The 25,281-nt window shown below is 35.1% G+C and overlaps 1 protein-coding gene across 1 annotated transcript; it reads left to right on the plus strand.

Moving 5' to 3' along the window:
* The first annotated feature begins 24,168 nt into the window (after positions 1 to 24,168).
* LOC133321757 (synaptobrevin homolog YKT6-like) lies at positions 24,169 to 24,912 on the plus strand. Its single transcript, XM_061530835.1, has 2 exons — positions 24,169 to 24,295; positions 24,438 to 24,912. Exons 1-2 carry the CDS (start codon positions 24,171 to 24,173, stop codon positions 24,910 to 24,912), a joined length of 600 nt encoding a protein of 199 aa, XP_061386819.1. The 5' UTR covers positions 24,169 to 24,170.
* The last annotated feature ends 369 nt before the right edge of the window (positions 24,913 to 25,281 follow it).

Raw genomic sequence — 25,281 nt, forward strand, 5'->3', positions numbered from 1 at the left:
ATCGATAGATCGAAAAGTCGACTTTTTAGACAAAGGCAAAAATCGAAAAGTCTAAAAATCGACTTTTTGGTCAGAGGCAAAAATCGAAAAGTCTAAAAGTCGACTTTTGCCCTCGACTACGTATCCCTAGGCTGGAATACTGAAATTGGGAAATATGATTTCTTTTGTATTATTGAGGTAGGTTGTTATGTACTAAATGGTACTAAATTTGATACAATTTAGTTGAAGCTTAAATTTGGAATTAAGATTACTGTTGGAGTGTAGGATTGGGTTATGTAAGAAATTTTGGAAATTCGTACTTATGTATACTAAGTACGGACTGGAATCCTGAAATTGGCAACTATGGAGTGGATTTTAGCAGAATATTTTCAATATAAGCCGATATTTTGTCATATGTAGCTCACAAATAAAGGTCCTGACCAGAGATGGCCTGTCAGAAACAGTGACGTAAATGACATACATTTCCCACGTATAATACATACGTCAGAAACGTCGGAAACCAACCCAAATCCATTAGGTTTTTGACAAAATAGCTATTTCCAGTAATCAATTTGGAAATTACGCATGATTTATTCAAATTAAAATAAAATTTCAAAATTTTCTTCTCAAAAAAAATTTAGAAATTTTTATCAGTTCTACTAAGGAATAGTCAGATATATGTAAAAATAATATATATTCTTGAAAATATATGTATATGCTGATAATATTGAAATAAATGACGTTTACTACATTTATTACATTTTATATAGGTATATGACGTTTTCGACGTTTACATCTTTTTGACAGTCGAAAACCTAAAAATTCGTCACACGGACCATCCCTGATCCTGACAATTTTTCCGTATTTTGGAGCCTATATGACTGTAATGTTATATCAAATACTCAATGCTTATCGAACTTCGTTCAATGCTTATCGAACTTCGATTTAGGTATAGAATGGTGGATGTCAAGTTTGCTATAAATCGATTCAGATTTTCAGATATAGCTCCTTTATAAATTTTCGATCGTTATCATAACAATTGTGTACCAATACACAACATTTGTGAGATTGAGACGAAATATTACACAGCCTATGGAATTGAGCCTAGAATACCGTGTACAGTAGTTTTGATTTAGCTGCCTTGTACTTAGCTGCAATTTGAATTTAGCTGCCTAAAATGCATCCCTTTGGTATTTTTTCAGATTTCCTCTCTATTATTTCTATCTATCACCAATGTCTCTATATGATATTAAAACTTCCAATGATTGCCGAATGAAATGTGTATGGGTAATTGAGTAAATCGCTTCATATACAGAAGGGTCCATCAAATATGCTTATGCGTCTGGCCGATCGACAAGATATTATACTAAACTAAATTAACCAAACCTTCCATGGTAGGGTGTTCCTAAAAAACCAACAAATTCATTTTTTTCTATTTGCTTATCCGTTTTTTTAACTCAGGACATTCTATCTCAGACAATTTTTGAATTTTTATTCCATTATGCCCATTTTTTTGACATATTCATGTTTCAGTGGGTCAATTTAATTGGGTCAACGTTTTTCGGTTGTTCCAAATAGAGGATAAATCAAACATGTTATTTTCGGTAAAGGCAGTTACTCCTCTTGTAATATACTAGGACAGTTCGGAAAGTTTTTAGACTGGCACAAAAAACGAGGTATAAACAGAAAAAAGTTAAGTGTTTTGAAAATTCTCTATGAACACATGTGAAATTTTGTTTCGATCTGGCAACTCCTGCATAAAGAAAAAGGCGTTAAAAAAAGATGCATCCGCATTTTTTTACAATGAAAGCACGCATTTCTAATTTATCTATTGCAAACCAGTGAGCGGAGCAGTATAGTCGGACGGGGCCGACCATACGATACCCTACACAACTACCACGAACTCTAACTTTCTGAGGATGTTTATTCCGAGTCTGAGTAATATTTCGTGATATTTGCCCCCTCTTGTCCGATTAGAGGTCAACAAGACCTCTTCCTTACTTTTTTCGAATATTCAGTACAGTCCTTCTAATTACTTGTTCAGATTACCTTCACGGTGGGTTGTGTTGTGATTTTCGGATTATACTCGACTCGAAAACACACAAAAAATTAAGCTTTCGGTCCATTTCATCCCAAAATTTTAATCTGATCATCACCGAAAATTGTAGGCGTTGTTCTTGACCATAACTGGAACTTCATGAAAAATTTCAAAGCCATCAGCGCGATATTCCCCCCTCTAAAGTGGTAATGGGTTACTAAATAATATCTGAATACGTAAGCCCCTGTAAATATTTGACTGTAACTCCCACATCTGAGTAGATACATCACTATATTTGGTATCAATTTAAAGGCCAACCACTCCTCTTGGATATGCTATCAACTCCTGGGGTCTACATCCTCCAGGAGTAAATATATATGCCATAGAATACAAATTTTGTAATTTTTCACACAAAAGTCAGGGTCCATTTGACCCGCTAAATATTGACCGATCTTTATCAAAACATGCATGCTTATTCTCCGGCCCGATCCCCTTCTCCATGCAAAAATTCACGGTGTTTGGGCCATAATTGCGGCCTCTGGAGCGACCAGAAAAATCGACAAAAATTATGTTTTTGGTCCATTTCATCCCCTAAATATTAACCGATCTTTTCCAAAAACAATAGGGATCTTCATTGGCCAGAACCCATCCTACATGCAAAATTTGTGTTTACAAATTATTATGGACAGACGGACGGACGGACACACATGTCTAGATCGACTCAGCTAGTCGAGATATGACGATCGGTATACTTAAAGGTGGGTCTAGGACCAATATTTCGCGGCGTTACAAACATTTGGGGCTGCACAAAGCTATAATACCCTGACAACATAGTTGTGTAGGGTATAAAAATGCGTATGCGCCATTTTTGAACACCTTTTTTATATGAAGGAGTTGCCAAATCGAAACAAAATTTAATATGTGCTCATAACAGAGATGGAAGTTTCCAAAGCACTTAACTTTTTTCTGTTTATACCGCGATTTTTGTGGTAAGAAGATGATTGGTCGTCTGCTTTAGCCTATTGTTGGTAATGGGAGCTGCCATCTATCGTTAACTAGAAACAACTTCTGAATATTGTTCAATGTTTGGAGTCCATTCCTACTTGGTGTTGCCATTTTCCTCAAGGTGGCGTAATATCTCCTGCCATCCCTAATGTTCGCTATTCTCATGTGTTGATGTTAATTACAAGGTTGATTATTAGAACGCTCAAGGATTTAAAACTTTATTTTTCAAAAATTCGAACATTACATTCACTATGATTTCCTAGATGATGGGACTGATTTCTTAGATGTTGGGACATCTATCGTTGACTAGAAACGTCGTATACTTGAATTTATGCAGTGGTTGGCGCCTTAACATATTTAGTTTTGTGATTTCCCTCTTGGTGGCGCGCTATCTCCAGCCAACTCTATTTTGTTGTAGCCTCATGATCACAATGGACAATAGTCTCCGAGTGGACGATTGTTAGTAACAACCGTACATCTCTGACCTAAGTTATCACTTTAAAACATATGATCTCCTAGATGATGGGACTAGATAGAACTGAGTGGTGCGCAATCTGCTGTCATCCCAATGTTGTGCCATCCTCATATGTTGAGTTTGATGTCTTGCTTATTTAGTGTTGTGACTTTCCTGATGTCCTATATGATGGGACTGACATCTATCGTTGACTAGAAACGACGACTACTTGAATTATGTGCAGTGGTTGGCGTCCTTGCTTATTTAGTGTTATGAATTTCAACTGAGTTGCGCGCAATCTCCTGCCATCCCTATTTTGTGTTATCCTCATGTGTTGAGCTTGATCCCTAGCTTATTTAGTGTTGCGATTTTCCTTTGGGTGATGCCCAATATCCTACCATCCCTATTTTGTATTATCCCCATATGCTGATCTTGATGCCGATGTTGGTAATTATAATGTAAGGTAGCCACACGGAAGCATTCCATCTAAAGGGGATGTAAAACTCTTTTTAAAAATATTCGAAAATCACTGTGAAATATATGACGTCCTAGATGATGGGACTACCATCTATCGTTGACTAGAAACGACGACTACTTGAATTTTGTGCAGTGGTTGACGTCCTTGCTTATTTAGTGTTGTGAATTTCCACTGGGTGGCGGGTTATCTTCGCCATCCTTATTATATGTTATCCTCATAACTCTTTTTAGAAATATTCGAAAATCACTATGAAATATATGAAAACCTAGATGATGGGACTGACATCTATCGTTGACTAGAAACAATGCCTCCTTGATTTTTGTGCAGTGGTTGGGCTACTTGCTTTTTCGAAAACCAATTTAAATTAATTTTTTCTCCTCCACTAGGATTCCAAACCTTGACCTCCCAATTACAAATTATAACCTAAAATATATAACACATGTATAATTCATGTTTTGAGCACACAACAACAGAAATTTAAAATCCTTTCAAAACATTCTGGCAAACTTTTACTTTTTACATTCATTTGTAATAGCTTTAGAGGTTATGAAAAGGAATTCACATTCTTCTCTTTTAAAAATTAGGTGTCAAAGCTGATTAAATGTTGTAAAATCCTCTTCAAATATGTAATCCTTGCATTGAATTAGAAATGAAAAAGAAGAGGACGAAAAACATAAGCCTCTAGGCATGAATGGAGGAAAAAAATGCAAGTTATTAAATGGTGAAATTGTAAGCAAATAATAAAATTGTAAATAAGTGCAAGTGTTCGAAACAAGCATTTAACTTTAAGGAAGGGCAAATATGGAACGAGACCGCATCAAGAATATCAGCTCTGCATCGAAATATTCCGTAAAGACTGGGAAACCGAAAAAGACCAACCTTTAAGAAAGTGGAAGAAGACTGTGATAATTAGTAAGAAGCCTCTAAAGGATGTCATAACGTGCTGTAGATAAGAGCTCTGCTATGCAGTGATCGACGGGAATAGTGCATCGGGGAAATTAGAAAAGAAGACCAATACGGAGTTAATGGATACGGTCAATAATAAGATTATTGAGCACATGTTGCAAGAGAGAACCCATTGATCTGGATAGTTTCGAATTTAAAAAGGGAATATCTAATTCTAGAAATTGATTCATCAAAGAGCATAGAAGTCCTGAGAAAAGTAGTAGCCACCGGCCTTTACGAAAGTGGGAGAGGACAGCAATAATTAATAAGGAGCCGCCAATGGATGACAAGAGGCGCTAACGAGACGAGCTCTGCTATGCAGTGATCCTAAAAAATTAAAAAGAAAAAAAACAATAAGGAAGTGATGGATACGGCCAATAATAACCATGGATCACATGTTGCAAGAATGGGTCCCCACTGATCTGGATAGCTGCGAATTCAAAGGGGAATATCTAATTCTAGAATTTGAGTCATCAACGAGCATAGAAGTCCAAAGAAAACTAGTAGGAAATATTTTCGAAATCTTCCGTAAATACTGGGAATCCCAAAAAGACCAACCGGCATTTATGAAAGTGGAAGAAGGCGGCAGTGATTTATAAGGAGTCGCAAAAGGATGACATGAGGTGCTATAGAGAAGAGGTCTGCTATGCCGCGATCGACTAGAATAGTGCATCTGGGTAATTAAAAAAGGAGACTAATAAGAGGGTAATGGATACGGACAATAATAAAGGTGATGGATACGGACAATAATGGAACCCATGTTACAAGAGGGGGACCCTATCGATCTAGATAACTGCGAATTCAAAGGGGAATATCTAATTCTAGAATTTGAGTCATCAAAGAGCATAGAAGTCCTGAGAAAACTAGTTTCAAATATTGTCGAAAACTTCCGTAAATACTGGGAAACCCCAAAAAGACCAACCGGCCTTTATGAAAGTGGAAGAAGACAGCAGTAATAAGTAAAGAGTCGCCAAATGGTGACATGAGGCGCTATAGAGAAGAGCTCTGCTCAGCAGTGAACGACGGGAATAGTGCATCCTCGAAATTAAAAAAAAAGTCCTATAAGGAGGTGATGGATACGGTCAATAATAAGATCATGGAGCACATGTTGCAAGAGGTGGGACCCATTGATCTGGATAGTTGCGAAGAAGACAGCAATAATTAATAAGGAACCGCCAATGAATAACAAAATGCGCTAACGAGACGAGCTCTGCTATGCAGTGATCATGGAAATTAAAAAGGAGACCAATATGAGGTGATGGATATGGTCAACAATATGATCATGGAGCACATGTTGAATGAGAGGGGGGAACCCCATCGATCTGGATAGCTGCGAATTTAAAAGGGAATATCTAATTCTAGAATTTGAGTCATTAAAGAGCATAGAACTCCTGAGAAAACTAGTTGCAAGTATAGTCTCCATAATTGACAAAGCAGGTAAGGGAAATAAGCATTTGTTAATTTCAAAAGGCAAAGGCATTCGTCAGTAATTCAAGGTTCGAGCATAACAAGACACTGCTGGTGAAAAACTGGGAAATTTTACACAGAAATAAGAAGAACGAAAAAGGGACTCTACTTGCGGTAAGCTTGGAGATGATTTCAATGGCAAGTCTGGCCAAAACGTTTCCAAAGCTGTCTATTTCAATATTGGGAAGGATTGGAGATTAGAAAGTCACAAAAATTAGCAAAGAGATACGAGGAGAAGATGACAGAGGCTCGTTTACTAGAGGGCAATTGATCGAGGTCATAAACCTCCATCGATGTGGGACTGCATCAATAGTTCTGATGGAAAAATTAATCAAATGTAATATACACATCAGGCTAATCCAGGAACCTTAGTCATCCTGCAGATGAGCCGTAAGCTCTAAATGTGGTTTCAATCCAAAGATGATACACTGCATGTATAAGATCGTCTTCGATCAACAATTGTAGTTTGGTGGTCAGCATTGGAAAAAAATGTAATGTAGAAAAATCACTACAGAAAGTCCAGAGAACATACTGCCTAGGTATATGTGGGACTATGTGGACAACACCAAGTAGATCTTTGGAGACTATATACATACTACTTAAAGCCAGTGTATCGACATCAGACACAATATACAGCATAAAAAGTATAGTATAGAAAAAAATTGGATACTCAATCAGTAATTTTGAATCAGACCGAATATCTTAAGCAAAGGTAATCCCATCCTGTGAAACTATGATACCAGAGAGAGTGATGGGATAACGAAGAAGCGACTCTCCTTGCGGTAAGCTTGAAGAGGTTTTTAATGACAAGTCTGACCAAGACGTACCCAAAGCTGTTTACTCAAAAGATTGAGAAGGATTGGAGAGTAGTAAGTCACAAAAAGTAGCGGGGGGAGCCGAAGAGAAGATGACCGAGTTCTTGAGGAATAATTGAAGTCATACACATCCATCGAAGTTAGACGGCAACAATAATTCTGATGGAAAAATTAATCAATTGTAATATATGTACACATCGAGCTAATCCTCCAGGAACCTTGGACATCCTGCAATAGAGCAGTAGACTTTATATGCGGTTTCTATCCAGGGAGTAATGGGATAGCGGAACATTAGCACAACTGCTCTACTGGCAGCTGTAGTTACACAGATTACACGCCTACTGTAGGATCTAGCTATATGCGGAGGTTCTGGCTATAACGGAGTGTCTGTACTGTCCTAGTGCAGGGGCAGTTTGGTCAATTTTTTTTAGCCAAATTATCTGTAATTTAGTATTTTAAATTCTCATTTTGTACAATATCCGCTTTTCCAAAAGTGATCATATTGATCCAAGTTTCGGGTGCATCCCATTTTTAGGGTTTTAAGGGCGCGCTTTTTACGAAATTGGTTTCGATTTTAGATATTTTTAATGTCCATCTCGAAGTGAAGGTCGTCCGAACTTAAGGACGTCTTTGTTTAGGGTTTTTAGTATCATTTTCATTCCGGGTTCTTGGATGGTTCAAAAAAAGGTCCATATTATGACATTACACCCTCATACAGGTCGCACCCAATATGTGCGGATTTTTATGGAATATTTTTTTAAAAATTTTATTTGGATTTTTAAAGAATACTTTCGCAGATCTTTAATCTTTTATAATGATTTTCACTTCTTTAAAATTTGGCCTTCTTCAGGGACTTTCAAACATTTAATTTGTTTTCTTTTTTTTTTGCAGTACTCGAATTTTTGATATGTTTTATTTTTAACAGATCTTTAAATCCTAATCTCCTTCATTTCAAACATTTATTATTATTTTAGTTAATGTTTTTTTATTTAAAAATTTTAGTTAATTTTTTCTTCGACTTCAAAATTATGCCACGCTTGTGTACTAATTAGTCCAATTTGGTTTCTTATTTCTGAAACATGTTTAAGAAATTCAAATCTTTTCAAAAGAATAAAAAGAAGAAGAAGTATAGCATGCACGATTTCCAATGTAAGCAAGGCACAAGCAGCTGTAGCTAGGATTACAGATAAGGCTGTAGCGAAGTTGGTCATGTGTGCAAGTTTAGTGAACAGGTACAAGGCTATATATACATAGTAGTATTTTAAAAAGTATCCGACATGCAGGTTGCTAGGATTACTTCCAAGTAAATTATGACATAATTAATGGCATACACCCACCCACCACGTACATACACCCACACATAGATACGTGTTTATGCGTTCCTGCACTACATGTAATCGGAATTTAAGGATATGTTTTCCTTGTTTTTATTTTGGTTTTGCAATAATGTAGTTATATAAATATATATATATATATATATCAGTGTATTTGTGGTGGTGTAAGTGAATTGAAGATTTTGTAGATTTTTCCAATTGTGGCAAATCGTTATTAGTTTACACTTAAATTGAAATGGATGATGATGCTGCATGTTTCGCCGTTCTGCGGGCATCCTTCGCTTACCAATCACTCTTTGAAACAAAAGAATATGCATGCCAAAACAATGAAGAGATTTGATTGCATGTCCTAATTTATTCAGTATATAATTAGCCTTGTGTGTGCATACATTTATTTGAAAATGTTTTCTATTTCAAATGCGAAAATATTATTGGAATGAAAAATATTTTTCTTTAAAAATCCACGCCTAAAATGCTGGAGGTTGCTCTAAAAATATTCTTTAAAAATCCACGCCTAAAATGCTGGAGGTTGCTCTAAAAATATTGTTTAAAAATCCACGCCTAAAATGCTGGAGGTTGCTCAAAAAATATTCTTTAAAAATCCACGCCTAAAATGCTGGAGGTTGCTCTAAAAATATTCTTTAAAAATCCACGCCTAAAATGCTGGAGGTTGCTCTAAAAATATTCTTTAAAAATCCACGCCTAAAATGCTGGAGGTTGCTCTAAAAATATTTTTCTTTAAAAATCCACGCCTAAAATGCTGGAGGTTGCTCTAAAAATATTCTTTAAAAATCCACGCCTAAAATGCTGGAGGTTGCTCTAAAAATATTCTTTAAAAATCCACGCCTAAAATGCTGGAGGTTGCTCTAAAAATATTCTTTAAAAATCCACGCCTAAAATGCTGGAGGTTGCTCTAAAAATATTCTTTAAAAATCCACGCCTAAAATGCTGGAGGTTGCTCAAAAAAAATATTCTTTAAAAATCCACGCCTAAAATGCTGGAGGTTGCTCTAAAAATATTCTTTAAAAATCCACGCCTAAAATGCTGGAGGTTGCTCTAAAAATATTCTTTAAAAATCCACGCCTAAAATGCTGGAGGTTGCTCTAAAAATATTCTTTAAAAATCCACGCCTAAAATGCTGGAGGTTGCTCTAAAAATATTCTTTAAAAATCCACGCCTAAAATGCTAGAGGTTGCTCTAAAAATATTGTTTAAAAATCCACGCCTAAAATGCTGTAGGTTGCTCTAAAAATATTCTTTAAAAATCCACGCCTAAAATGCTGGAGGTTGCTCTAAAAATATTCTTTAAAAATCCACGCCTAAAATGCTGGAGGTTGCTCTAAAAATATTCTTTAAAAATCCACGCCTAAAATGCTGGAGGTTGCTCTAAAAATATTCTTTAAAAATCCACGCCTAAAATGCTGGAGGTTGCTCTAAAAATATTGTCTTTAAAAATCCACGCCTAAAATGCTGTAGGTTGCTCTAAAAATATTCTTTAAAAATCCACGCCTAAAATGCTGGAGGTTGATCTGAAAAATATTCTTTAAAAATCCACGCCTAAAATGCTGGAGGTTGCTCTAAAAATATTCTTTAAAAATCCACGCCTAAAATGCTGGAGGTTGCTCTAAAAATATTCTTTAAAAATCCATGCCTAAAATGCTGGAGGTCGATCTGAAAAAAATATTTTTTTAAAAATCCACGCCTAAAATGCTGGAGGTTGCTCTAAAAATATTCTTTAAAAATCCACGCCTAAAATGCTGGAGGTTGCTCTAAAAATATTGTCTTTAAAAATCCACGCCTAAAATGCTGGAGGTTGCTCTAAAAATATTCTTTAAAAATCCACGCCTAAAATGCTGGAGGTTGCTCTAAAAATATTCTTTAAAAATCCACGCCTAAAATGCTGGAGGTTGCTCTAAAAATATTTTTCTTTAAAAATCCACGCCTAAAATGCTGGAGGTTGCTCTAAAAATATTTTTCTTTAAAAATCCACGCCTAAAATGCTGGAGGTTGCTCTAAAAATATTCTTTAAAAATCCACGCCTAAAATGCTGGAGGTTGCTCAAAAAAAAAATATTCTTTAAAAATCCACGCCTAAAATGCTGGAGGTTGCTCTAAAAATATTCTTTAAAAATCCACGCCTAAAATGCTGGAGGTTGCTCTAAAAATATTGTCTTTAAAAATCCACGCCTAAAATGCTGGAGGTTGCTCTAAAAATATTCTTTAAAAATCCACGCCTAAAATGCTGGAGGTTGGTCTAAAAATATTCTTTAAAATCCACGCCTAAAATGCTGGAGGTTGCTCTAAAAATATTCTTTAAAAATCCACGCCTAAAATGCTGGAGGTTACCTTAAAAATATTCTTTAAAAATCCACGCCTAAAATGCTGGAGGTTACCTTAAAAATATTCTTTAAAAATCCACGCCTAAAATGCTGGAGGTTGCTCTAAAAAAATATTCTTTAAAAATCCACGCCTAAAATGCTGGAGGTTGCTCTAAAAATATTCTTTAAAAATCCAGGCCTAAAATGCTGGAGGTTGGTCTAAAAATATTGTCTTTAAAATCCAGGCCTAAAATGCTGAATGTTGCTCAAAAAATATTGTCTTTAAAAATCCACGCCTAAAATGCTGGAGGTTGCTCTAAAAAAATATTCTTTAAAAATCCACGCCTAAAATGCTGGAGGTTGCTGTAAAAATATTCTTTAAAAATCCGCGCCTAAAATGCTGGAGGTTGCTCTAAAAATATCTTGATATCTCCATAGAAATATTCTTTAAAAATCCTCGGAAGAAATATCCTTAAAAAATCCACACATAGAGGTCTTGAGGACTATCAAAAATATTCTCTAAAACTCAAGGCCTAAAAATCTCAAAGTTCCTCAAAAAATATTCCTTAAATAATCTGTCAAATTTAATTTTATTTTTTTTTTTATTTCTACTTCTAATTTGTTATACAAATTCAATCGCTTATTCTTCTAAACTAGGGTTTAACCCCATCATTAAAATAAATCCCCTCATCGCTGTGTTCGGAAATTGTAGCATCTCCATCAAACATTGGCACGGCATGTCGATGATGATAGGTTTCTTCCTTCAGTGAATTGGAACTGCCGTAACCATATTTCAGACCACCACCTTTGATATTGGTGTTGATATAATTTTGAGAACCATAGAGCTGTTGTTGCTGATCGTAATCGTATAATGAACCATGATCACCACGACTGTGTTCGCGATTTGTAGTTGCAGTGCTCAGCTGATATTCTCCATAGATTTGTGGATTACGGGGATAATGGCTATTTTGATATTTGTTAATGTAGATAATCGGCGAATTCGAAGACAGGGGATCGGAACCAAACATGCTGGGAACATTATTGAGAATTAGACCACCGTTACAGTGGGATAAGACCACGGCTAAAGAAATTATGAAAAATAACTGCGGAAGAGGAAGACATTTTTTATTTTCTCTAAATAATTATGGGCGGATTTTTTGTTCTTACCACTTTCATGTTACGTTCGGTATTGCGATGAGAATGCTCTATGACTTCGCTGAGAACACTGATGTTGGATCTGCAGATTGAAGGCATTTTAAATACACAACAGGTAGGCGGTAAATTTGAAGGTCGTCTTAAGGTATCAATATAGGAATAAATGTTCGTCCGAACAGAGGATTTTTCATGTTCCAGGAAATATTTGAACATTCAGGTAGAAATATAAAATACTTCGGGATAAATTTTTTATTACAACTAATTTTTAATAGACACGTAGCAGATAAATATTCTCATATACAAAATTACCAGGGTTAATCTCCATATCGTAAACATTAAATGTTACGTTGGCTAACGATCTTGAAGCGGGAATCTTTTAAAAATATTTTGGAGGAACTTTCAGACATCCAATAGTATAGGAGAGGATTTTTAAAGAACAGTCTTTCAAAGATTTCCAGCATTTTAGGGGTGGATTTTTAAAGAATATTTTAAGAGCAACCTTCAGAATTTGAGGCGTGCATTTTTAAAGAATATTTTTAGACCAACCTTCAGAATTTTAGGGGTGGACTTTTAAAGAATATTTTTAGAGCAAATTGTAGAAAATATATTTATGCATGTCCGTCCGTCTGTCGATGTTAAATTGTAAACAAAGTACAGGTCGCATTTATAATCCGAATTTGGCAGAGATCACATATTTGGCCCAAGGACGAACCCTATTGAAATTTGGAAAAATCGGTTCAGATTTAGATATAGCTCCCATATATATTTTCATTCGATTTAATGTAAACGGTCCCTATATATCTTTCGATTTGCACGAAATTTGCTACAGCGTAATGAATTAGATCTAGAATGATGTGTGTCAAGTTTCCTAAAAAATCGGTTCAGATTTGGATATTGCTCCCATATATATTTTCGTCCGATTTACGGTAAATAGTGTACCAAAGTCCCTATATATCTTTCGATTTGCACGAAATTTGGCATAGCGTAATAACTTAGGTCTAGAATGATGTGTGCCAAGTTTCCTGAAAATCGGTTTAGATTTGGATATAGCTCCCATATATATTTTCGTCCGATTTAAGGTAAATGGTGTACCAAAGTCGCTATATATACTTCGATTTGCACGAAATTTGGCATAGCGTACTGAATTAAGTCTAGAATGATGTGTGTTAAATTTTGTGAAAATCGATTCAGATTTAGATATAGCTCCCATATATAGTTTCGCCCGACGTATGGTAAATGGTGTACCAAAGTCCCTATATATCTTTCGATTTGTACGAAATATGGCATAGCGTACTGAATTAAGTCTAGAACGATGTGTGTTAAATTTTGTGAAAATCGGTTCAGATTTCGATATAGCTCCCATATATATTTTCGTCCGATTTAAGGTAAATGGTGTACCAAAGTCTCTATATATACTTCGATTTGCACGAAATTTGGCATAGCGTACTGAATTGTGTCTAGAATGATGAGTGGTGTGTTTCGGGAAAATCGGTTTAGATTTCGACATATCTCCCATTTATATTTTCGTCCGTTTTTATGTAAATTCTGCACCAAAGTCCCTACATATATCTCTCAATTTGCACAAAATTTGGCATAGCGTACTGAATTAAGTCTAGAAAAATGTGTTTTAATTTTCGTGAAAATCTGTTCAGATTTAGATATAGCTCCCACATATAGATTATAGTTTTAACAACGCGGCATACCGAATAGCGTGTATCAATTTTGCTATAAATCGTTTTCCATAAATTTTCCCCTTGTTACGCAGACCGCTCTAAATCTGCTCGACTGAAATTAAAGTTAGGATAGGTTGGAAAAAGAGGGAACATAGACATGCATTTGTTAGGATACATATGTACAATATACCCAAAGTGGTGAAGGGTATCATATAGTCGGCCCGTCCGACTTTACTACTTTCCTTACTGGTTTTTTTAGTACAAATTTTCGAAAAATATTTCCATAATACATTTTATTTATCATATTAAGAGGTCAATACTTAAATCCGGATATATGTATTTACCCTTTCATATTTTTAGAGCTTTCAAGACTTTTAAGCGTGGATTTTTAAAGAATATTTTCTTAGAGCTTTCAAGATTTCTAAGCGTGGATTTTTAAAGACTATTTTTTAGAGCTTTCAAGAGTTTTAAGCGTGGATTTGTAAAGAATATTTTTAGAGCTTTCAAGACTTTTAAGTGTGGATTTTTAAAGAATATTTTCTTAGAGCTTTCAAGACTTATAAACGTGGATTTTTAAAGAATATTTTTTAGAGCTTTCAAGACTTTTAAGCGTGGATTTTTAAAGAATATTTTCTTAGAGCTTTCAAGATTTCTAAGCTTGGATTTTAAAGAATATTTTTTAGAGCTTTCAAGATTTATAAGTGGATTTTTAAAGAATATTTTCTTTGAGCTTTCAAGACTTTTATGTGTGGATTTTTAAAGAATATTTTTTAGAGCTTTCAAGACTTCTGAGCGTGGACTTTTAAAGAATATTTTTTTAGAGTTTTCAAGACTTTTAAGCGTGGATTTTTAAAGAATATTTTCTTAGAGCTTTCAAGATTTTTAAAGAATTGAATTTTAAAGAATAGGATTTTAAAGAATAATTTTTGAAGAACTTCAATATCAGTAAAAGGAGCTTTTAAAGAATATTTTTGAAGGACTTCAATATCAGCAAAAGAAGCTTTTAACGAATATATTTTTTAGGGAGACTCCAAGTCACTAAACGGTGGTTTAAAATAATATTTTTTTGGGACTTTCAAAGAATATTTCTTGAGAGTCTTCATGACCTTAAAGCGTGGATTTTTAAGGAATATTTTTTCACAAATTTCAAGACCTCTAACACTAGATTTACGGATATGGGGAAAACTCTTCCAATTCAATTTAAATAAAAAATGTATTATCCCAAAAGGCATAAAACGACACATAAACTCAAATTTTATTCACGCAGTCTTAAGGATAAAGTGCCTGTCCGGCTGGTTGTAGCTTTAATCCAAACTTTGCATATTGTAATATTTCTTCCAAGCCTACATCATGTCCGAATATCAGACAACTGCTTCTAGTACTTTCCCTGCATAACCTAATATTTTTACTAAAACTATAGAGTGTTCGGAGGTGGGAATCTCCTACTGATACCTCCTCCATAAGAGAGTGTTTTGAAAATTTATAAATCTATACTAATAAAAGAGTAAAGTGATTGACTGATTTAACGATTCATCAACGCCCAGACGAAACGGCTGAAGCTAGAATCTTGAAATTTTGGGTGAGGGTCACCCTTGGTCCAAAGGTGACAGATAAGGCTGGGTTTTTGGAATATGGTATCATTTGTATTTGGCGAACCAGTAGAGCTAGAAATCTGAAATTTGGATTGAGGGTCACTGATGTAGTGTAGAATAGATGTAGCAAAGGCCTTTTTGGAAATTCGAACTATAAATATCGGAAAAGTACTGAAATGTACTAAATTTGGTAATATTTCGTAGCATGTGAATGGATTGCTAAAATCTTGAAATTTGGAATGCAAATTAAAGTTGAGAATTAGGGTCGATATGAGGAGAGTTTTGAAAGCGTGTACTCATGTGTACGAAAAGTACTATATGGTACTATATTTGGTACTTGTTTGATTTGGAGGTACACATCGAGCTGGAATCCTGGAATTTGAAATTAATATTACCGTCGAAGTGTAGGATTTGGATATGAAAGTAGTTTTGGAAATTTGTTACTTATGTGTACGAAAAGTACTAAATCGTACTATAATCGGTACAGCTAGGAATTGGGTGATCCTATAGAGCGGGAACAATGAAATTTGGAGTCAGGATCACTGTAGGGGTGTGGGATTGGGGTCAGGATTCATTTTACGAAAATAATACTTATGGGTAATAATTGGTACTAAATTTGGTACAATTTGAATTTTTGGTGAACCGATAAATTTGGAATCCTCAAACTTGGATTTAGGATCAGTTTGGGGGGTAGGATTGGGGTATGTAGAATGTTTTGGAAATTGGTACTACTGTGTACTAAATTTGGTACAATTTGAGTTGTGAGTGAACTGATAGAGTTTGAATCCTGAAAAATGGGGTATGTAGGAAGTTTTGGAAATTTGAACTAATGTGTACAAAATTCGGTACAATTTGAATTGAGGGTGAACCAATAGAGTTTGAATCCTGAATCTTAGATTTAGGGTAACTGTGGGGTGTTGGTTTGGGTTAAGTAGGAAATTTTGGAAATTCATACTACTGTGTACAAAATTTGGTACAATTTAAATTGTGGATGAACCTATGGAGTTGGAATTCTGAAACTTGGATTTAAAATCACTGTCGGGGAGTAGGTTTGGGTTAAATAGGAAGTTTTGGAATTTCTACTACTAAATTCGGTACAATTTCAATTGTGGGTGAATTAATAGAGTTGGAATCTGAAATTTGAATTTGGAATCATTGGTTTAGGAGGGTACTTATAGAAATAATGTGTGCTAACTGGAAAATATGTTAAAATTTGGATTTGGGTGAACCTTTAGAGCTCGAATCATGATTACTAAATGGTACTCAAATTTAATTTATGGTCGATATTAATGTGTGGATTGTTTTTTCAGACATATGCAGTTTTATCTACAAATAAAATAATATGTTAATACATTATTAAATATTTCTTACATTCGCTAACGAAGTTGCGGACATATGCTAGTATCTTATAATGAGAACATCGCAATATCATCGTACAACTTTTTTAATCTGAAAATGGGATCTATAGACAAACTCCCATTTATGTTATGATATTTGAAATCTGTCAAATTGACTCACTTTTAAAGAATATTTTTGTCCCAAAGATTATTTTACTAAACCGAAATAAAAACAATTGAAAATTTCTTTGAAAATTATAATGTACTTGATTCCCAGAAATGCACCATAAATTATGCGGATGGTGTGAACAGGCGATATTCCCAGGTACTTAGCAAAGAGAAGCTTAAGAAAACCCAAAAATACTATTCAACCTTGCATTCGCCATTTACTACCTGTATAACGAATATAAAACCCGATGGCATATCTAGATTATGCATCAGTGTTACGAAGAACTTCCTAGCAGATACAAACATCAGTTAACAACAGACATGAGAGCGGTAAGTTTTAAAAAACCTCTACAAATTCAGAATCAAATTAATTTTGAATATCCTTTGCAGTTTACAATTTGTATAGCCACCATTGCGCTCGTGTCACAATGTTATGGCGGTTTACTTTTACACAATATTCGTGATGGACCACATTCCAAATACTACGGCGAGGGTCTACAGGGCGAGAGCAACAACTCCCCCATTATAAATGTCAACAACTTTCAAAATGTTGATCAACAATCTGCCATGAATGGCGGAGGAAGACATCATTCAAAGCATCACAGCCGTGGTGGTGGCTGGAGTTATGGTCGTGGTGAAGGCGGCTACACCCATCATCATTCAGTGACACATGAAAGTTACAACCATCATCGTCCCAAATTCGGTCAACATCATGATCCCAATATCTTTGGAAATACTCGAATTGGATCATCATCATCGGCGGCTAGTTCCTCGGCAGCAGCATCTTCAGCCGCATCTCCGTTTGGTAGTTCGGCATCTTCTGCAGCAGCTGCATCATCTTCTGTTGTCAATTCTGGCTATGGAGGCAGTGCATCGTCATCTTCATCGGCATCATCGTCTAGCAGCAGTGGTGGCAGCGGTTACATGGAAGATCCCTACTATGGCAGACCATGGCGTTATTGAGAAAGAAAAAAAAACTAAATATTTGTTAAACAAATATTTTAAGAAAAAGAAAAACTAAAAACTATTATAATTATGATGAATAAATATTAGAACTAAAATACGAATCTACGAATTATTATTTCAATATGAATAAGGGTTATCTGACATATTGACTTCTAGATCTCTAAGAGTGGATTTTTAATAATTATTTTTTGAGAGACTTCAGGATCTAAAGGCGTAGATTGTAAAAGAATATTTCTTCAGGCACTTCAGGATCTAAAGGCGTGGATTTTTAAAGAAAATTTCTTGAGAGACTTCAGTATCGAAAGGCGTGTTTTTTTAAAGAATATTTCTTGAATAGGAAAGGACCTATCGGAGCCCTTCAATACCGAACGCGGATTCAGACAAGGTGATAGTTTGTCGTGTGATCTTTTTAACATCTTGCTGGAAAAGGTCATACGAGACGCAAAGGTGAACAGAAATGGCACTCTGTACACCAAACAACACCAGTTACTCGCCTACGCCGATGACATCGATATAATGGTTGGAAAATGGCGAGCGGAAACAGCCACCGTTGAACAAATTGAAAAAGAGTCTGCCAAAGTGGGTCTGGCAGTAAACGGCGAGAAGACCAAGCTGATGGTATCAACGCGCAAGACGTCCAATAGGCTCGGACCAACTGTGGAACTTGAGAAGTACAGCTTCGAGGTAGTCAAAGACTTTATATACCTTGGTACCGCCATAAATAAAACGAATGGCATCGGTTTCGAAATTCGGAGAAGAATTGTGATGGCCAAAAGATGCTACTATGGTCTAAGTAAGCAGTTTAGAAACAAGGACACGTCCCGCCAGACCAAACTCACACTTTACAAGACGCTGATACTACCCGTGCTATTATATGGATCTGAAACATGGGTACTTGCGCAAGCAGATGAGGCAGCTCTTGGGGTGTTTGAAAGAAAAATTCTTCACGTCGACAGTGAATATCGGCGTCGAATGAACCACGAGCTTTATAATTTATACGCGAACATCGACATAGTCAGTCGTATTGAGCTGCAGCAACTACGGTCGCTAGGCCATGTTGTGCGGATGGATGAGAGTGCCCCAGCTAAAAGGTATATAAAAACGAGCCTACTGATGGTTCCCGTAGAAGGGGAAGGCCACGAATTAGATGGAACATCCAAGTAGAAAACAACATCATGGAACGTGGTCTTCCAAATTGGTGGACTTGCACACAAGACCGAAGCGCTTGGAAATTTTTCATAAGCTCGGCTTATGGAACAACCGTTCTGTAACAAGCCAGCTAAGAAGAAGATATTTCGAATATCATTTAGAAGATATTTTGGGGAACCTTGTAATATTACTTATAAAAATTCTTTTTATGAAACAGCAAACGATTTTAGTATTTTTGGCTTATCCTCCTTATAACAAATGGACAGCATCTATTCCTTATTACTATGGATTTTCCATGGAAGTAGAAGTTATTATAAATTCTTTAGGGTTTTCTAATGACTTTTCTCGGAAATCTCCAATAATTAGTAAGTCCGCCTTGTGAACATCTGCTAATGCGGAATTTACAGGTACCTCATGGTAAGATTGTGAAAACTAGTAATATTGTGCTAATCTGTTACTACCTGTTAATGAGGAACAAACTGGGTATAAAAGATATTAACATTTAGAGGTTATGTAGCAGTACTACAGACGAAGTTAAAGAAGTCACATCATCATGAGATTGGTAAGTAGATAAGCCCGTATTATGCGTTCTGAAAAAAATTGCAAAGTTTGTTGCATGACAGATTTTTTCCCGCGGTTTATTCGTTACATTGCACAATAAATGGGTACTCCATTTAGCACAGCTGATTGTCCGATTAACATTCAAAGTGTTGCCAACAATAAAAAAATATTGCAAGCTAAAATTTAACAGATGGTCGAATAAAAAACAGATGTTTTAGTTTTGATATATCACCTTATTATCATGATTGCAATCAAATAAATTTCAATTATCGAAACACAATCAGCTCCTCGCGTTATATTCTATCGATAATGTTTTTAATTTTTGATTTCCTTATTTTATTTTCAGTTTCTACTATGCCTAAACCTCATCCTGCTGGAACAATGTTATGGTGGTGTACTTTTACACAACATCCGTGATAATATACATTCGAAGCTTTATGGACATGGTCTACACGGGGAGAATAACTCCCCAGTTATCAATATAAATAATTATCAGAATGTCAATCAACAATCGAATGGTCGTGGAGATTGGAATAATGTTCGCGGTGAAGTGTTCTCCCATCATCATTCCATGAAACAGGAAAGTTTGAATCCACATCGTCCAATATTTGGACACAATTCGAATCGTTTTGGTAATAACCATCTGGGATCAGTGGCTAGTTCAGCGGCAGCAGCATCATCATCGGCGGCAGCAGCTACACCATTTGGAAGTACATTATCCTCAGCTTCATCATCGTCTTCTTCAGGTGGTTTTGGTTTTAGAGGTAACTCGACGGTTTCTTCCTCTTCGTCCGCAGCGTCCTCTAGTGGTGGAGGTCGCGGCTACAGTAATGATCCTTATTATAATAATCAATGGCGTTACTAAAAATAAATTATTTTTTAATAAAATTTTAAAAGAAGATTTTTTCGAGATATTCTTTGTTTTTTGTGTGGATCTTTAAAGAATATTTTTAGAGCCACCTCCAGCATTTAAGGCGTGGATTTTTAAAGAATATTTTTAGAGCAACCTTTAACATTTTAGGCGTGGATTTTTTAAAGAATATTTTTAGAGCAACCTCTAGCATTTTAGGCGTGGATTTTTTAAAGAATATTTTTAGAGCAACCTCCAGCATTTTAGGCGTGGATTTTTAAAGAATATTTTTAGAGCAACCTACAGCATTTTGGGCGTGGATTTTTAAAGAATATTTTTTTTAGAGCAACCTACAGCATTTTAGGCGTGGATTTTTAAAGAATATTTTTTTAGAGCAACCTCTAGCATTTTAGGCGTGGATTTTTTAAAGAATATTTTCTGAAGGACTTCTTCAATTCTAGGCGTGAATTATTAACGAATATTTTTTGAAGGACTTCCTCATTTATAGGAGTGGATTTTTTAAAGAAGAATTTTTGAAGGACTTCCTCAATTCTAGGATTGGATTTTTTAAAGAAGAATTTTTGAAGGACTTCCTCAATTCTAGGCGTGAATTATTAAAGAATAATTTTTGAAGGACTTCCAATATTTTAGGCGTGGATTTTTTAAAGAATATTTTTTTTAAAGACTTCCAATATTTTAGGCGTGGATTTTTTAAAGAATATTTTTTTAAAGACTTCCAATATTTTAGGCGTGGATTTTTTAAAGAATATTTTTTTAAAGACTTCCAATATTTTAGGCGTGGATTTTTTAAAGAATATTTTTTTAAAGACTTCCAATATTTTAGGCGTGGATTTTTTAAAGAATATTTTTTTAAAGACTTCCAATATTTTAGGCGTGGATTTTTTAAAGAATATTTTTTCAAGGACTTCCTCATTTATAGGCGTGGATTTTTAAAGAATATTTTTTCAAAGACTTCCTCATTTATAGGCGTGGATTTTTTAAAGAATATTTTTTCAAAGACTTCCTCATTTATAGGCGTGGATTTTTAAAGAATATTTTTTCAAAGACTTCCTCATTTATAGGCGTGGATTTTTTAAATAATATTTTTGAAGGACTTCCTCATTTATAGGCGTGGATTTTTTAAAGAATATTTTTTGAAGGACTTCCTCATTTATAGGCGTGGATTTTTAAAGAATATTTTTAGAAAGACTTCCTCATTTATAGGCGTGGATTTTTAAAGAATATTTTTAGAAAGACTTCCTCATTTATAGGCATGTTTTTTAAAGAATATTTTTTGAAGGACTTCCACATTTAAATGCATGTTTTTTTAATGAATATTTTTTTCAAAGTCTTTCCATCTTCGGAGTTTTATATATATTTTATTTTTAATTACAATTATTGCATTTTGCTTCATTTATTTATTATAAATTTGTTGCTAAATTTTACATTTAAAGTATTTTTCAATTACTTCATGAATAACGTCATATACGCCGCCTTCGATTACCCCTGAACATGATACTATCGATAACACTTAAATCGATAGTAATTGACTCTCTCTTTCATTGGGTCGCCTAAAGTCAATCTATTGAGAGAGAGTGGGCAAAATCTAGAGTTGGGCAATCTAGTTCACGCGGATCGATCATTCTCGTTTCTTTTTTAAAAAGCAACTAGTTCCTTAATGTAGTTCCTTTGAACTATGTAATTACTTCATAATTAAGAGTCGAACCACGAATGAGAGAGGGAACAACGCTCGTCTGTACATGGCATTAGACTTTTCAATACAAAAAGTCGATTAATCGAAAGTCGATTTACTTATCCCTAATCATAATTTGCCTAAACCTCATTCGTAAACAACACGGTTTCCATTTAGTCTCTATCCCACCTCATTCGTAAACTTTCGGTTATACCATTTTGAGTTCATCTTTATCGGCCATTTTGTCTTCTCCTCCCATTCGTTAGCAGGTGGAACGTTTTTCAATTTTTTCAGTCGTCGTTTTTATTTTAGCTCCGTTCCAAAACCTAAAAGAACCTACTAATTTTACAAGTTTTTCAACTTTTTACTCGAAAACCGTTCCTGGCATATTTACTAGATTTGCGTTCCCGAACTTTTCAAATTATTTTGAACTCTGAGACTTGAAATGTTTCCCTTTTACTAGCTTTACTATTAAACAAGTGAAAAAGCGTTAAGTTCGGCCGGGCCGTACTTTGGATACCCTCCACCACAGGTATACTGACAGGTATTTGAAATGAAAAAGTGGACCGATATTTATAATTTTAAATAGAGATATTTGGTACCCAATATTAACCCACTGTACCAAATTTCAGCGAATTCGGTTGAAAATCGCGCTTAAGAACCTCAAAATACCGAAAATTTGGGGTGCCCTTATATGGGGGCTACCAGAAAAAGTGGGCCGATATTTATAATTTTTAGTAGAGATATTTGGTACGCAATATGAACCCAATGTACAAAATTGCAGCGAATTCGGTTGAAAAGCGCGCTCAAGAACCCCAAAATACCGAAATTGGGGGGTACCCGAAAAAATCGACCTATATTTAAATTTTTTTATGGAGAGATTTGGTACCTGCTAAGAACTCAAAATACTAAATTACAGCCAATTCGGTGAAAAATACGATAAAAACCCAAAAAATACTGAAAATTAGGAGGTACCGTTATATGGGGGCTACAAGAAAAAGTGGAACTATATTTATAATTTTTTGTGGATACATTTACTACAAATTCGCTTGAAAAACGCGCTCAAGAACCCCAAAATACCGAAAATTGGGGGGTACCCTTATATGGGAGCTATGCCTAAACGTGAACCGATATATCCCATCTTCGAACTTGACCTGCCTGCAGACAAAAGACAACCCTATGCAAAATTTCAGCACCCTATCTCAATTCCTTCAGAAGATAGCGTGATTACAACAGACGGACGGACATGGCTAGATCGTCTTAGAATTTTACCCTGATCAAGAATATATATACTTTATAGGGTCGGAAATGAATATTTCGATGAGTTACAAACGGAATGACAAAATTAATAATTAATATACCCTCCATACTATGGTGGAGGGTATAAAAAGTACTGGAACAGACCATTTGTTGGCGAAGGTTTGCGTACGACGTCGCTTGAGTCTTGGCAGAACGACGATTAACAAGCGAATTTTATGAAGGCTGGAGTCTTGGAGGCTTCCCACTGTTCTTTTGAATCTCTCTCTCTCTCTCTCTTTTATTATTTTTTTCGTTTTTCCATATATAGTTCCTTTGATCCATATAGTACCTTTGCTCCATATAATTCCTTTAGTCCATACAATTTCTTTGCTCCATATAGTTCCGACTCCTACATAGTTCTTTTGAATCTCTCTCTTTCATCATTCTTTTTTTCGTTTTTCCATATATAGTTCCTTTGCTCCATATAGTTCCTTTGCTCTTTATAGTTGCTATGCTCCAAATAGTTCCTTTGCTCCATATAGTTCCTTTGCTCTTTATAGTTCCTTTGCTTCAAATAGTTCAAAAAAGGAACTGGATCAGAGAAAGGAATTATATTAATTAAAGAACTGGAACTAGTTCCGTTCGTTCCTTTCTCGGAATAGTTCCAATGAACTACCCAACTCTAGCAAAATCGCATCAGTGTCACTTTTTTTAGAAATTTATTAAAAATAAAACATATTTTCGTGTAAAAAAAACAGCTATCAGGGATTTGAAAACTCGACTACACATTTAAACACGTATCAGAGAATAATTCGAATACAAATTGAACCCACCAGTATTGAAATCTTTGCATAAATACATACAAAAACATACACGTAAATAATTGAAACGGAAACTCCCAACCCACAAAAACTAAACTTGTAAAAACGTAAAATCTCTAAGGAGGAAGCAGAGAAATGGTTAAACTATTCGCCTTAAGTGTTTTCTATAAGGGTAGCCCCGAAGCGAGATTGCTCAAGTCCACATATGATTTGCAATCATTTTCATTTTTCCAAAGGACAGCGGTACAGGAGTTTATGACGTAAGTAAAAGAGAGAAGGTGCGGGCGGGGGATGATGTGGGCGTTCGAATGTGTATGCATTACTATTGCGAAAAAGGACAATAATTGAAAAATCCCATGAATCATCAATTTCCCTAAACCCCCGTTTGTTTTTTTGTTTTAGTTTTGCCTCAAAAACCCTGGTCGAACGCACACAACAGGCTATGCGCCAATCGGTCAAACAAGATGTTTATATGTGTCATGTCTATGTGAGAACAGATAATCTGGCTGGTGTTCTAATTGCCGATCACGAATATCCCCAAAGAGTGGCACACACATTAATTACCAAAATCTTAGACGAATTTGCTGCCAAAATATCAACGGATCAATGGCAAACCGGTACCGAGAGTAGTATAGATTTCAGTATACTACCATCATATCTAGCCAAATATCAAGATCCCAAGGAAGCTGATGCCTTAACGAAAATGCAAAATGACTTGGATGAGACGAAAATCATTTTGAAAAATACCATTGAAGCTGTACTGGAGCGTGGTGAAAAACTCGATGATATGGTAGCAAAATCGGAGAATTTATCAATGCAAAGTAAAGCATTCTATAAGACGGCGAAAAAGACAAATTCATGTTGTAATTTCGGTTAAGATGATACGATGAGATTTTATTTAAAATATTTTGAATAGTAGCTGAATTTTATGTGCGTGTGAGGAGGGAGGGTGATCAATGTGAGAATAAGATGTGAAGACGATTTAGATGAAACGTGGAAAAAAGAAACACTCAATAAAGGATAAACTATGTGGATTGGAATAATCGTAATATTTTTTTTTATATACTGATAGAAATTTTATTTAATTGTGTATATATAATTATTTTTTTTATTACTATCATGATAATTTTAGTGTTGACTGACAAATTAAGGTGATATAGTGCTGAAATTTTTTCCTAAAATTTAGGTGTGCAAGAGAAATTGAGAATTTATCCAAGTGCCCGTTCTTTCTGTAGAAAGTTGCAAA

This window comes from Musca vetustissima, unplaced genomic scaffold, assembly GCF_032173495.1.
Source record: "Musca vetustissima isolate MV318-11 ecotype Yass unplaced genomic scaffold, APGP_CSIRO_Mvet_v1 utg3658, whole genome shotgun sequence".
Classification (NCBI taxonomy): domain Eukaryota; kingdom Metazoa; phylum Arthropoda; class Insecta; order Diptera; family Muscidae; genus Musca; species Musca vetustissima.

Excerpts from the sequence above, each read along its gene's own strand:
- LOC133321757 (XM_061530835.1), top strand. The coding sequence starts at position 24,171 with ATGGTTAAACTATTCGCCTTAAGTGTTTTCTATAAGGGTAGCCCCGAA. Across the intron at positions 24,296-24,437 it reads GCGGTACAGGAGTTTATGAC|TTTTGCCTCAAAAACCCTGG; the intron begins GTAAGTAAAAGA and ends TTTTTGTTTTAG.